This window comes from Theropithecus gelada, chromosome X, assembly GCF_003255815.1.
Source record: "Theropithecus gelada isolate Dixy chromosome X, Tgel_1.0, whole genome shotgun sequence".
In the NCBI taxonomy this organism is placed as follows: Eukaryota; Metazoa; Chordata; class Mammalia; order Primates; family Cercopithecidae; genus Theropithecus; species Theropithecus gelada.
The window spans coordinates 9,853,696-9,868,191 of record NC_037689.1 but is presented as its reverse complement, the minus strand read 5'-3'; the positions used below and the strand labels follow the sequence as shown (position 1 = coordinate 9,868,191).

General features: G+C 52.5%; 2 protein-coding genes and 1 pseudogene across 3 annotated transcripts in view; 1 reads left to right on the top strand and 2 right to left on the bottom strand.

Annotated features, from left to right (window-relative positions):
- Positions 1–8,469, bottom strand: part of CACNA1F (calcium voltage-gated channel subunit alpha1 F) — a 29,219-nt gene extending 20,750 nt beyond the window's left edge. The window contains exons 1-13 of the mRNA XM_025371622.1: positions 8,389–8,469; positions 6,768–7,017; positions 6,292–6,397; positions 5,940–6,079; positions 5,557–5,699; positions 5,310–5,462; positions 3,051–3,247; positions 2,836–2,939; positions 1,779–1,936; positions 1,412–1,504; positions 1,211–1,304; positions 1,019–1,045; positions 710–870 (exon numbers count right to left, since the gene is read on the bottom strand). Of these exons, the coding sequence (XP_025227407.1) occupies positions 710–870; positions 1,019–1,045; positions 1,211–1,304; positions 1,412–1,504; positions 1,779–1,936; positions 2,836–2,939; positions 3,051–3,247; positions 5,310–5,462; positions 5,557–5,699; positions 5,940–6,079; positions 6,292–6,397; positions 6,768–7,017; positions 8,389–8,413 (1,651 nt within the window). The 5' untranslated portion in view covers positions 8,414–8,469. The remainder of the gene's footprint in view (positions 1–709; positions 871–1,018; positions 1,046–1,210; positions 1,305–1,411; positions 1,505–1,778; positions 1,937–2,835; positions 2,940–3,050; positions 3,248–5,309; positions 5,463–5,556; positions 5,700–5,939; positions 6,080–6,291; positions 6,398–6,767; positions 7,018–8,388) is intronic.
- Positions 8,470–9,009: 540 nt separating this feature from the next.
- LOC112614998 lies at positions 9,010–9,568 on the bottom strand (annotated as a pseudogene).
- A 980-nt stretch (positions 9,569–10,548) lies between these two features.
- The window catches only part of CCDC22 (coiled-coil domain containing 22), a 15,220-nt gene continuing 11,272 nt past the window's right edge, over positions 10,549–14,496 (top strand). For both annotated transcript variants that reach the window (XM_025373469.1, XM_025373470.1), the window contains exons 1-2: positions 10,549–10,766; positions 12,136–12,313. In XM_025373469.1, the coding sequence (XP_025229254.1) occupies positions 10,717–10,766; positions 12,136–12,313 (228 nt within the window). In that variant the 5' untranslated portion in view covers positions 10,549–10,716. The remainder of the gene's footprint in view (positions 10,767–12,135; positions 12,314–14,496) is intronic.

Below are 14,496 nucleotides of genomic sequence, written 5' to 3'. Positions count from 1 at the left end.
TGTGGGGCAGAGTCGGGGTGGGGGCCAGACTATGAATCCAGAAGACCCAAATTCACAAGTAGAATTAGAGTCTAGGGTTTCTTTGGGATTGGGGCTGGTTTGTGGGCTATGGATTAGAAATGTGCTCAGTATTCAGGCTGGGGCTGAGATTATAATGAATAATAGTAAGAGCTGACACTTATAAAGTGTTAGCTCTATGGTGGGCTATGTCCTAAGCACTTTTCACTTTACATCATTTACTCCTCTTCGCTGCCTCATGAAGTGGATACTATTATCTATCATCTCCATTTTGTAGATGTGGAGAACTTGTCCAGACAGTGTGATGATAAGAGCCTGGATTCTGGAGCCAGGCTGCCTGGGTTCTAATTCCGGCTCTGCCACTCACTAGCTGAGTCCCGAGATTAGTCGTTTAACCCCTCAGTGCCTTGGTGCTCAGTGTTCTGTGCCTTAGTATTTAACTCGCATAAGGTTGTGGTGAAGAAATTGTCAGTACACATAAAGAAAGGTGCTGAGAAAGGAGCTTGAGGCACACAGAAAGTTCTACCTGTGTAAGCTACAAGGTGGGATGGAATAGGCTAAGGGCTCTGGATTTATTTGGGGGGAAAGGCAGTGTCTTGGGGGCTGAGGCACCCTAGAGGTCCTGGATTTAAGCTTCTGGGGTAGAAGGAATAGGAGGCTGGGGGAGACGACTGGCAGGCTGGGGGTGTACCCTGGATCTGGGTGAGCCACACAGGCTGCCCGTGGTGCTCAGAGGCGATGGTCAGTGTGTTGAGGAAGACGAGCAACAGTACAGCCCAGTAGCAGGCATTGGACTTCACAGCCCGACGGCAGCGTGCCCGAAGGACCCGGTTGGCTCGGCGGAGGCGGCGGCTGGGGGAAGGGGAGCCCACAGGCTGAGATCACCTACCTAAGCCCGCCCTGGGGGACTCAGGTGGGGGGTCTCAAAGGTGATGAGGGCTTGGAGGTGGGGGGTTTCAAAGTCATGGAGTCAAGGATTCACACAACTTTCCCAACTCACCAGACCCTGGTTTTCATGATCTTGTTTCTGAAAAAGAGGGGGAATGGGAGGTGGGTGTCATAAAGGGCAAAAGGGGAGTCAGTAACTGGGGCCAGAAGTCAAGGACTGAGGTTAAGGCTTGAGGCTAAAGAAAGGACTGGAGTCAGGGTTTGGACTGGTTTCTGGGCTGGGTCAGGGTCTGGGGGCCCTCACAGGCAGCGTGTACAGCTGGCCAGAGCCCCCTCCTCCTCATCCTCATCGCCTTGGGTCTCTGTCATTGAACCGGTGTCACTGGCTGGGAGGCTGGCTGTAGGCAAGGTGGGGATAGTGGTCAGGACCTTAAGACCCCAAGGTCCAACCTTTGGCTTTCACCTCTGCCTACCCACCCCCACCCCAGCCTGGCTGGACCCCCACCATGGCTGCTGGTGGAGTGTGTGGAGCGAGTGGAATGACTGAACCAGCGCAGACGTCCACGCCTCCTATTGGTCAGCTCGGTCAGCTGTGGCCCTGCAGGGAGAGAAAGGACAATTAGGGAGGACATACTGGGGGCAGGGTTAGAGCCATGTCTAGGGTAGGGGCGTCATTTGGAGTCTTTATAGCTGAGGTTGGTCTTGATTCTGCATTTTGACCCATAATTTGGGAGGGGGGAGCTGGGGCTAGAGTTGTTGCAGATCAGGCCTAGGTGGGTCTCAGGATGGCAGACCACATCTAAGGCATGCAGGGAATGAACCAGATTGGAGTTGCCTACGATGGCCCGCCCGGCCCTCTTAAGCCATAGAACCAAGGTTGCCATCGGCGGAGGGGTCCTCCATGTCCAGCTCTTCGGCTTGAGTGATCCAGTCCAGGTAGCCCTGCAGGTCCTCCTCCATCTGCTGCTTCTCCCGCTGCTTCTGGAAGTCCCCGCGAGCTTTTGCTTTCTCTCTCTCCTTGGAGAACTCCCTGAGGGAGGAGGATAGAGGGCTAGGGGGAGGAGCCAATCTGAACACCTTGCTTTCATCTCTCCAGCCACACTAGCCTCCTGGCTACTCTTTGAATATGCCAAGCACATTCTAGCCTCAGGGCCTTTGCACTGACCATTCTCTTTGCTTGGAATGCTTTTCCCTCAGATGGTGCACCTCATCTCTCTTTTTTTTTCCTTTTTCCCAGAGACAGGATCTCACTCTATCACTCAGGGTGGAGTGCAGTGGTGTGATCATAGCTCACCACAGCCTCGACCTCCTGGGCTCAAGCAATCCTCCCACCTCAGCTTCCTGAGTAGCAAGGACTACAGGCGTGCGCCACCATGCCCAGCTATTTTTGTTCATTTTTTGTAGAGATGAGGTCTCACTATGTTGCCCAGGCTGGTCTCGAACTTCTGACCTCGAGCCATCCTCCCACCTTGGCCTCCCATAGTGCTGGGATTACAGGCATGAGCCACTGCACCTGGCTTCTTTCACATTTTTACTCAAATAACACCTTGTCAAGACAGCCTTTCCTGACATCCCTATTTATAATCACAAGATCTCTCCATTCTTATCTTTTATCTTTCCTTTCTTTCCACAGTACACATTCCATATAAAACACTACATATATGTGCGTGCCAATATATAAATGCACACACTTATTTTATTGCATATGTTGCTACTTTCTGTCTCTCCCCATCAGAATGTAATACCAGGAAGGCAGAGATTTTCGTCTTTTGTTCCATTCCTAAAATGGTGCCTCACATACAATAGATGCTCATGATTGAATGAAGGAGTATTTCAGATCGGTTTTGAAGGATGCCTAGGAGTTTGCCAGGCACAAAGAAGCGGGCAGTGGCTGAGGGGTGGGAAGCAGGGAGTGTCTAGATCCCTCACCCACTCAGGACGCCAAGCACAAGGTTGAGGACGAAGAAGGACCCAAAGATGACAAGGCTCACAAAGTACACCCAGGGCAGTTCATACCCCATGGCATCTTGCATCTGGGGAGAGAAAAGGCATGCATCCCTCAGGGTAGGCAGACACTCCTGCGTGAGTGTCAGGGAGGAAAGGCAGGTGCAGTCTCCGAGCTCTGTGCCCACAGTCCACCTCACCCAGTAGAGCACATCGGTCCAGCCTTCCATGGTGACGCACTGGAAGACTGTCAGCATGGCGAAGAAGAAGTTGTCAAAGTTGGTGATGCCTCCATTGGGTCCTGGCCAGCGCCCGCGGCACTCAGTCTGGTTCAGCGTGCATGCACGCCCCGATCCCGAAGAGGCACAGGGCGATGGGTCCTCCTCCGCTTCCACGTCTGCAGGAAGACTGGAGCTTGGGGCTTGGAAGCAGGCCCACTCTTAGTCGCTGCCACCCTGCAGCCCCGCCCACTTAGGAAGTTCGACTTGGGTACTAGATTTTTCTTTTTCTTTTTCTTTCTTTTTTCTTTTCTTTTCTTTTTTTTTTGAGACGAAGTCTCCCTCTGTCGCCCAGGCTGGAGTGCAGTGGCAGGATCTCGGCTCACCGCAACTTCCAGCTCCCGGGTTCAAGCAATTCTCCTGCCTCAGCCTCCTGAGTAGCTGGGATTACCCGCGTGTGCCACCACGCCCGGCTTATTTGTTTTGTATTTTTAGTAGAGACGGGGTTTCACCATATTGGTCAGGCTGGTCTCGAACTCCTGACCTTGTGATCTGCCCGCCTGGGCCTCCCAAAGTGCTGGGATTACAGGCGTGAGCCACCGTGCCCGGCCAGTCCTAATTTTTCTAAGGCAACACTTAGCTCCACTTCTAGGGCAGAACCCTGCGAGCTCCGGAGCTCCGTATTCTGAACCACTGGCAAGCTAGGGATCCCACCAACAGGGATTTAAATCCTGGCGTGGAGTCTTGTAAATAACAATGAGGCAAGAGCCTGGGGGCGGAGTCTTGTGAATTTGGACGAGTCTCTTGAAAAGAGGGGAGGGTCAAGGCATGGGCCGGGGGTTGGGTAAATGGTCTGAGTGTATGAGGTATGAGACCAGTCGTGGAGAATATAGTTTTTTTTTTTTTTTTTTTTGAGACCGAGTCTCACTCCTTCGCCCAGGCTGGAGTGCAGTGGTGCGATCCGATCTCAGTTTACTGCAACCTCCGCCTCCCAGGCTCAAGCGATTCTCATGCCTCAGCCTCCCGAGTAGCTGGGATTACAGACGTGCACCACCACGCCCGGCTCATTTTTTGTATTTTTAGTAGACATGGGGTTTCACTATGTTGGCCAGGCTGGTCTCGAACGCGTGACCTCAAGTGATCCATCTGCCTTTTTTTTTTTTTTTTTGAGACGGAGTCTCGCTGTGTCGCCCAGGCTGGAGTGCGGTGGCACGATCTCGGCTCACTGCAAGCTCCGCCTCCCGGGTTCACGCCATTCTCCCGCCTCAGCCTCCGAGTAGCTGGGACTACAGGCACCAGCCACCTCGCCCGGCTAGTTTTTTGTATTTTTAGTAGAGACGGGGTTTCACCATGTTAGCCAGGATGGTCTCGATCTCCTGACCTCGTGATCCACCCGCCTCGGCCTCCCAAAGTGCTGGGATTACAGGCTTGAGCCACCGCGCCCGGCCGATCCATCTGCCTTAGCCTCCCAAAGTGCTGGGATTACAGGCGTGAGCCACGGCGCCCAGCTGAGGATAATTTTTTTTTTTTTTTGAAACGGAGTCTCGCTCTGTCGCCCAGGCTGGAGCGCAGTGGTGCAATCTCCACTCACTGCAAGCTCCGCCTCCCGGGTTCACGCCATTCTCCTGCCTCAGCCTCCCGAGTAGCTGGGACTACAGGCGCCCGCCACGGCGCCCGGCTAATTTTTGTATTTTTAGTAGAGACGGGGTTTCACCGTGTTAGCCAGGGTGGTCTCGATCTCCTGACCTCGTGATCCGCCCGTCTCGGCCTCCCAAAGTGCTGGGATTACAGGCGTGAGCCACCGCTCCGGGCCGATAAAGCTTTTAAAAATTGTTTTTATTTTGTTGTTATTATTATTATTATTATTATTTAGAAACTGGAGCTCACTATTTTGCACAGGCTGGTCGCGAACTCCTGGGTTCAAATGATCCTCCCGCCTCGGCCTCCCAAATGCCGGGAATACAGGCGCGAGCCAAGGCGCAGGGTCTTGTCTTAAGTGCGGGTCAGGACCTTAGCCTGTGGGTACAGTCTTGTGATGGGGCGGAGTTATAAGCGAGGTGGGGTTGTAGTCTGATTTAGGGCAGAGTCTTGAATATATGGGTGGGACTTGGTTATCTGGGGATGGAACCTGAGCCTAGGGGCGGAGTCTTGTGAATTTCAGCGGGTTTCCCTGAGTGCAGTATTGGATCTAGAAACCAGAGGAGGGGGCATGTTCTGCCTAGGAGGGGCGGGCCGACTAACCGGATCCCAGGAAGTAGCACGTCTTGTGCATTCGTCCAAGGAACAGCTCGAGCCCAATGATGGCATAAATGATGATGACGAAGAGCACGAGCAGTGCAATGTGCAACAGCGGCACCAGAGCCTTCATGATGGAATTCAGCACTATGTGCAGGCCTGCGGGGAGGGAGGGGTAGGCAGAAATAAGGGCGGGGTCAGCTCAGCCCCAACCCCACCCTCCACCTCCGACCTCGGGGGATGTGCCACTCACTCGGGACCCCAGACACCAGTCTCAGTGGCCGCAGCACCCGAAACGCCCTCAATGCCTTCACATCGAAGCCTCCTGGCTTTCCCCCGGTGTGCGGGGCGTCGCCTGGCCGTCCGGGGCCCTGCTCCAGCAGCACGCTGAACAGCCTGATGGGGGAGCACCGAGCAGGGAGGCGGAGGTCAGGCCTTGGGATTCCCCCCTCCACCCTAACCTTCTCAGAAAAGCACAAGTCCCTGTAACTAGAAATAGAAATGGGTTTTAATAATATTCCTGATTCTGGCTGCCGAATGGGGGCGGTCTGAAAGAGTCGCTTTCCTGAGCCCAGAATTCAGCAGGCCTGAGGGTAGGAAGGCGACTAGGGTGGGGTGCCCCCCGCAGACGCGCACCCGACAACGACGATGATGAAGTCGAGTAGGTTCCAGCCATTGCGGATGTAGGCGCTGGGGTGGAGCACCAGCCCATAGGCCACGATCTTGAGCACCGTCTCCACAGTGAAAATCACCAGGAATACGTACTCCACCTGCTCCTGGGGGGTGGGACCGGGGGCGGGGCGGGAAGTCGGGGAGTTATTTGAAGGCGGGGTTTGACGGGGGCATGGGGAGCATAGTCAGGACCGAGGGTGGGGCTGGGCCAGGCAGGGTCATCCGGGTCAGAGAGGGGGCGGGGTCTGGCTGGAAGGAGTGAGCTCTACTAGGTCTCTAGCTGGCTGGGAACGGGCTGGGGCGGGGCGGGCCTTACCAGATTGTGGTTGGCAGTGTTGGAATCGTCCTCAGGGAAGGGGATGTAAACTCCCAGGGCCACGCAGTTGGCAAAGATGGTCAGCAGGATGAGGATGTCGAAGGGCCTCAGGTGGACACAGTCAAGGACCCTGGCAGAGTGGCACTGGAACCCCCACACTCCCTTGGGGACCTCCCACCCAGCACTGACCCTTGACTCCCAAGGCGACAAGTCCTGACATTCTCGACCCCTGCCCTGACAAGGCCTTGACTTTGTCCCTCCTGGAAATCTTAGCCATCCCCAACTCTTGCTGTGATTCAGTCCTTGACTCTTGAACCCCGGTGACCTTTGCCTTTCTGAACCGGCCCCCCAATCCAGTTCTTGACTCTTGACCCTGATGACCTCGGCCCTCCTCCATTCCAGCCCTGACCCAATTCTTGACTTCTGGTACCCTGATGACCCTTACCCCTGGGCCCCGCCACTGCCTTCCAGGATGCTTCCACTCCACGATGCTGATGCAGGACCGTCGCAGAGGATTGGCCAGGGTGAGGCAGAAGAGTGCCCGAGGTGACCGCTGGGCACTGGCCACTGCCACTGTCTTGTGCTTGCTGTGCTGGTTTCTTCGCTTAGGGGTCCCTAGGCCTGATGCCCCACTGCTTTCACCTTCCACAGCTGGGGGCCCGGGGCACAGCCCCCATTCGGGACCAGGGCCTGCCCCATTGGCTGGACTGGGCTCTGGGGTGGTGTCTATATGGAGAAACTGCGTCAGGGAGGGACAGGGTATTGGGGCAATTGTGGCTGCTTCCTACCTGATCCTGTCCTTCTGTTTGAAGGAAGGAGAGAAGAGCATGGAAAATTAGGGAGAGCTGGGAGTAGCTGGGTTAAGGACTGGGAAGTAAGAGTGTTCGAATTAAGATTAAGGCTAGAGTGAGAGTTTATAGGGGAGTGAAGGTGAGATTACATTTCCAAATGCAGTAGGGTTTGGTGTTTGAGTTGGGGGTAAAGTTTAAATTGCCATGCGGTGGGCAAATTTAAGGTTAAATTTGAGTAGTGGATTTTGGGTTAGGGTGGAGATGGGTTTAAATATAGGTAGGAGTGGAGCTTTGACTAAGGGTTAGGACTGGGTATTTGAATGAATTGGAATTAGAATTAGGATACAGGTTAGGGTCAAAGGTGAGTTTTGAGTGGGACTTGAAGTTTGCATTGGGGTTTTCAGCTAAGACCACTCCCAGTTCCCATGGTCTCATTTTCAGCCTCAGAGCGGCAGTAGATTGGCCTGGTTAAGATTCTCAGCTTTGGAGGAAACAGGCTGCCTGAGTTTAAATCCTGACTCTACCACTTGGTAGCTATGTGTTGCCTTGGGCAAATTATGTAATCTCTTTGAGCCTCAGTTTCCTTATCTGTATAAAAAGGATGATAATAAGACTACCTACAATATATCGGTGTTGTGAGGATTAAATGAGTTCAGAATCAAAAGAATGCCTGGCACAGAGTGTTATTCCCATTTTGCGGATGAGAAAATTGAGAAGAAAAGGTTAAGCGACTTGCTGAAGTGCCTGAATGGGGAGTCACACCCAGTCTAACTCTAGAGCCCTCATGGCTTACTACCACCATCAAGTATGTGTTCTCTCTCTTTTTTGTTTTTGTTTTTTTAAAAGGGTCTGTGTACTTTCTGGAAAGTCAGAGACTGCACTCACTAACAGTATTGACATCCCGGGGTTGAGGTTGAGGTTAGGTGACTTTAGGTCTGTATCGGGGGTGGGGTTTGGACTCTAACAGGGGTTTGCCTTCTGGTTGGTAGACTTTGTGTTAGGTTTCAGGTGGGCGTTCGGATAGGGGTCAGAGCCAGGATTGAGGTTGGGTTTCCTTTGGGAACTAAGGCTGTGGATGAGGCTGAGAGGCCATGGGGGGCAGTGTCTGGGTGAGGCTGAGCATTAGGGCTCTGGTGGCAGACAGGCTGTTTGGGGCTGGCTGGGACGGGGAACAGGGTGATGTGGTTCTGGTCACCTAGAGGCTCTCTGGGGGTGAGGTCTGGGTGGGCAATGGGTGGGTCAGAGGGGCTGAGGGTGGAGCTCCACCTTGCTCCAAGGGTCTGCAGGGATGGAAGGATTCTCTCACCTTGCCTGCCTTCAGATTCCGACATCTTCCTTTCGAGATTGAAGGGCCATCTGCACACAACCCCCCTCTCTTCCCCCAGCTTTGGAGGGATTAAGGCCACAGGGCGGGGCGATAACAATGTCGTATGGGAGGGTGGCAGTGGGGGTGCAAATGGGACGTTTGTGGGCCAGAGCCTGGCAACAGATGAAATGTTTACCAAATATACACCTGCAGCAAACAGTCAAACTAAAATAAGAAAAGGATGTCATTTTCCAATAGTATATGGAATTCGAAGTATGTAGGAAAAACCTAATATATGTGCAATATCTCTATGGAAAAAAGATCAAATATTATCAATTATTATTATTATTTTTAGAGACAGGGTCTTGCTCTGTCACCCAGGCAGGAGTGCAGTGGCTTGATCATAGCTCACAGTAGCGCTGAATTCCTGGGCTCAAGTGATCCTCAGGCTTCAGCCAGTTGTGCCTCACCATGCCCAACTAATTTTTTTTTTTTTTAATTTTGGGTTGCTTCAAACTTTATTTGAGAAAAACAGAAGATAAACGTATCAAAAGAACACACAGGTGGGTGCGGGGGCATGTCTAGTGGTGGCAGCCGGGGTGGGCATCCGGGCTAAGGCTTTTACTTGACTGCAGACTGGTCGGATTTCGCAGCTTCTAGGCCCCCAAGCTGGGACCGCGACTCTAAGGAGATCTAGTTGGACTACGTGGCTAGCTTGGGCATGGGGGCCTCCACGGTCAGTGTGCCCTCAGGGGACAGGGAGGAGGAGACCTTGGTGGGGTCCACACCATGGGGCAGCGTGTATTTCCGGATGAAGCAGCGGGAGATGTAGCCATGCTTGTCCTGCCGCCCTTGTGCTTGCCGGTGATCTCCACCACACCACCCTTGGTCTTGACTGTCAGCTCGTCAGGGGCGAAGTGGTTGACGTCCAGGGATACGCGCCAGCGGTCCGCCGTGGGCCGGTTCTCCGAGACCCCGCTGCTGAGCTGCCGGCTGAGCGCGCGGCTGTAGGCTGGCGGTGGTGTGCAGGGGGCTCATGTAGCCTGGTCAGCTGCTGGTGCCAAACCACTGCGACCAGCCCGAAGGCCTGGTCGAAGAGGCGACTGTGCGGGTACCAGTTGCGGAAGGGGTCCCAGCTGGGGTCCGGCAGGAGCCATAAGAGGACGCGGCGCTCGGTCATGCTGCCAGGCTCTGCTTGGGACGTCTGCTTGGACAGGTGTCATTTTTTTTTTTTTTTTTTTTTTTTTTTTAAAGAGACGGTGTCTTGCTGTATTGCCCATGCCAGTCTCAAACTCCTGGCCTCAAGCGATCCTCCAGCCTTGGCCTCCAAAACTGATGGGATTGCAGACGCGCCTCAGCTGTTCAAGAAATGGTTACATAGATTTCTTTTGCTTTATTTATTTATTTATTTATTTAGAGACAGAGTCTCGCTCTGTTACCCAGGCTGGAGTGTAATGGCACAATCTCAGCTCACTGCCACCTTTGCCTCCCCAGTTCAAGTGATTCTTCTGCCTCAGCCTGCGGAGTAGCTGGGACTACAGGCATGCGCCACCATGCCTGGCTAATTTTTCTCGTTTTAGTAGAGAGGGGGTTTCACCATGTTGGCCAGGCTGGTCTTGAACTCCTGACCTCAGGTGATCCACCCGACTCAGCCTCCCAAAGTGCTGGGATTACAGGCATGAGCCACTGCACCTAGCTGGTTACATAGATATTTGCTGTGTAATTATTCTTTGGAGTGTACAAATGTGTATCATATTAAAGCATTTATTGAATGCATGAATACTAGTAACTATAACTTACATAGTGCTTTCTTATGTGTCAGGCACATAGTACAACATGCTTTATATAAATTAATTCTGTTTTAATCCTAAAAAGCAGGTACTGTCAATAGTCCCATTTTACAGATGAGGAGACTAAGACATAGGGAAGTAGTCGCTCTGTGTTAAAATTCTGCCCTTAATGTGTACACTTTCATAGCCTAGAAGCTAAATGCCGCCTTAAACGAATGAGTTAAGAAGCCCCTTTCTGTCCGGCCCCTCCACTCCCCACCACACGGGTTGTTCCTTTTTCCCTTGGAAGAGCCCACTGGACTGCAGGTGGAAGAACTACAACTCCCAGCAGCTATTGCAAGCTCAACCTCCGTGCACACTCACCCCAGGCCTCACATCCGGCATGCGCCGTGCTCGCTCTCAGAACTACACTTCCCAACTCTCCCCACACGGCCCGTGACACTCTGGACCGCGAGCACGGAGCAGGGTTTCTACAGCTGCTCCCCACTTTCTCGGACCCGGCCCTGGACCCAGCCCCCGACTCCAACACGGCTCCACCATGGAGGAGGCGGACCGAATCCTCATCCATTCCCTGCGCCAGGCCGGCACGTAAGGACAGCGCCCCCGCCCACCCGCGAAGCCCACATCCGGGACTCTAAAGCCCAGGACCCCGTTTCCCGGGAACCTTAAAACCCGGGACCCTGACATTCAGGGCTCCAACTCAAGGATCCTAAGACCCTTACCCCCTTAACACACACACACACCCCGCCCTCCCTGACACCGACGTCAGGGGCCTTCCAAATCCTTTGACCATGATATTTAGTACACCCAAAGTTCTGGGACCCAGACACCTTGAGACGTTACAACCTTGAAACCTCAAGACCCGGGACCCTGTAATCTGGGGATCTTAACATCAACACCCTGAGACCCTGTTATGTGGAGACCCTAAGACCCCTGTGCCCTAAGAACCAGGGAGCATAAAACCCCAGGACCCTGGCACTCGGGGACTCCAAAAAAATCCCTGGACCAGATACTTGGGATCCTTCAAACTCCAGTTCCCCAAACACCTGGGGCTTAAAAAACACCGAGGATTCTTTTTTTTTTTTCTTTTCCGAGATGGAGTCTTGCTCTGTCTCCTAGGCTGGAGTGCAGTGGTGTGATCTCAGCTCACAGCAGCCTCCGCCTCCCGGGTTCAAGTGATTCTCCTGCCTCAGCCTCCCAAGTAGCTGGTATTACAGGCGTGTGCCACCATACCCGGCTAATTTTTGTATTTTTAGCAGAGACAGGGTTTCACCATGTTGGTCAGGCTGGTCTCCAACTCCTGACCTCAAGTGATCTGCCTGCCTCCACCTCCCAAAATGCTGGGATTACAGGTGTGTGAGCCACCGCGCCCAGCCAGAAAACCCCAGGATTCTAAAATCTGACATCAGCATTTGGTCACCCTGATGCACGAAGACTCCTCCGTTCAGGGACCCTAAAAACCCAGGATGCCAACATCTAGGGAGTATGATTTTTGTATTGCTTGAAACTAGGTGGTCTTGATATTCAGGGATCTTTATACCCAGGGATCCTGACATTTGGAACTTCTGAAAACAGCAGCCTCCTAAAATCTAGTCTTCTCAAAACTCTAGCAGCTCAATATGTATGCAAAGAACATACTATCTGGGAACCGAGAAACCCAGAGATTGTGCCACCTGGACCCTTTAACCTTTCCAGACCCCCAAATTTTGGTATTTTTCTAAACTTAGTTCTCTTCTATCCACCGTTCTCCTACTCCAAGATCTTAGGACCTGAGGATTTCCCTAGTTCCTGGTTTTCCAAATGGAAGTCACAGTCACCAACATCCAGGATCTGTCTGAACTGTAGGCATCCTCCCTGCCTCTACCCTGGTACTAGTGTTTCCAAAAGGCTGCAGGGCTCAGCCTGATCCCTCTTGCCTAACTGTTCCCCTGATCAAGCCGGTCCCATTCTTCTTCAGGGCAGTTCCTCCAGATGTGCAGACCTTGCGCGCCTTCACCACTGAGCTGGTTGTAGAGGCTGTGGTCCGCTGCCTGCGTGTGATCAACCCTGCTGTGGGCTCTGGCCTCAGCCCCCTGCTGCCTCTTGCCATGTCTGCCCGGTTCCGCCTGGCCATGAGCCTGGCTCAGGCCTGCATGGTGAGTGGCCCTCCTCCCAATGCACACATCCTCTTCCTTCCTCTTTTACAAAGTAACCAAGCTCCTCTGCAACACTTGCCTTTCCTCTGCAACACTTGCCTTTCCTCTGCAACACTTGCCTTTCCTCTGCAACACTTACCTTTCCTCTGCCACTTTTCCAGCGGCTTAGCTTTCATTAGTGGTTAAGGCTGCTGACTGTAGGGTCAAACTGCCTGAGTAGTTTAGATCCTAGTCCCACCACTCTGTAACTGTGTGACCCTAACCCTCTGGGCCCCAGTTTTCCTGTTTGTGAAATGGGGATGGTAAATGTAGGGCTGTTATGAGGAGCAAATGAGTTTATCCAGTTTGCACCTGGGCTGCTCCTGGCTTCTATGTTTTAAATTTAGCTGCAAAACACCACCCCCACCCCATAGTATTCATTTCCTAGTTCCAGAAAACACCCTGTCTGGGTCATATACTCCTAAACTAATCACTCTCTCCTCTGGCCCAGTCTGGATGGTCATTCCTTTTTTTTTTTTTTTTTTTTTTTTTGAGATGGAGTCTCGCTTTGTCGCCCAAGCTGGAGTGCAGTGGTGTGATCTTGGCTCACTGCAACCTCCGCCTCCCGGGTTCAAGTGATTCTCCTGTCTCAGCCTCCTGAGTATCTGGGACTATAGGCATGTGCCACCACACCCAACTAATTTTTGTGTTCTTAGTAGAGACGGGGTTTCACCATGTTGGCCAGGATGGTTTTAATCTCTCGACCTCATGATCCACCCGCCTTGGCCTCCCAAAGTGCTGGGATTACAGGAGTGAGCCACTGTGCCCAGTCTTTTTTTTTTTTTTTTTTTTTTTTGATATGAGGTATCTCTCTGTCACCCAAGCTGGAGTGCAGTGACGTGATCTCCGCTCACTGCAACCTCCATCTCCTGGGTTCAAGCGATTCTCCTGCCTCAGCCTCCCGAGTAGCTGTGACTACAGGCATGCACCACCATGCCCGGCTAATTTTTGTATTTTTAGTAGAGACGGGGTTTCATTATGTTGGCTAGGCTGGTCTCGAACTCCTGACCTTGTGATCTGCCTGCCTTGGCCTCCCAAAGTGCTGGGATTACAGGTGTGAGCCACCGCGCCTGGCCGACACGGTCATTCCTATAGGACACTGTGATTAGCCGCTCCTTCAGGATCCCATGGAGTTGGGATAAGGATGATTACCCAAAGGAAGTCATGCTGGTTACCTAAAAGAGTGTCTCTGCTACCTTACCTCTGTGGGAACCACACATCCTGCCTCTGCTGACAGTAATTCCAAAAATGTCTCTGTGATATAATAAATAAAGTACTTTTCTTTTTAAAAATACTTTAATTTTTTTAGAGGTAAGGGTCTTGCTATATTGCCCAGGCTGGTCTTGAACTCCTGGCCTCAAGAGATTCTCGTGCCTCTGCCTCACGAGTAGATAGGACTATAGGCACATGTTACCCTGCCCGAGAATTTTTAAATTTTTCATAGAGATGGGGTCTTGCTTTTGCAGAGATGTTGCCCAGGCTGGTCTCAAGCTCCTGGCCTCAAGCAATCTTCCTGCCTTGGCCTCCTGAGTAGTTGGGACTACAGGCATGCACCACTGTGCCTGGTAAAGAGCCATTCTGATGAAGCACTCATGCATCCCCAGTATAGAGCTGAGTCCAGTGCCTGTATTCAAGAGCTCCAAGTAATGCTACCCTCCCGGCTCACTCACTCTGTGACTTTGGGCCAGTCTCAACTTTTTTTTTTTTTTTTTTTTGAGGCAACAGTCTCGCACTGTTGCCCAGGCTGGAGTGCGTGGCGCGATCTCAGCTTGCTGCAACCTCCTCCGCCTCCCGGGTTCAAGCGATTCTCCTGCCTCAGCCTCCCGAGTGGCTGGGATTACAGGCGTCTGCCACCATGCCCGGCTAAGATTTTTGTATTTTTAGTAGAGATGGAGTTTCACCATCTTGGCCAGGCTGGTCTCGAACTCCTGACGTTGTGATCCACCCACCTCAGCCTCCCAAAGTGTTGGGATTACAGGTGTGAGCCACCGTGCCTGGCTCTCTTAACCTTTTTGAGGCTAAGTTTCTACATGTGTAAAATGGGTATAAGAATTGTAGCTACCGTATAGCGTTGCTGTGAGGATTAAACATGAGTTAATGTGTGAAAAGCTGGTTATAATAAGCTTTGCATAAATGGGATTACT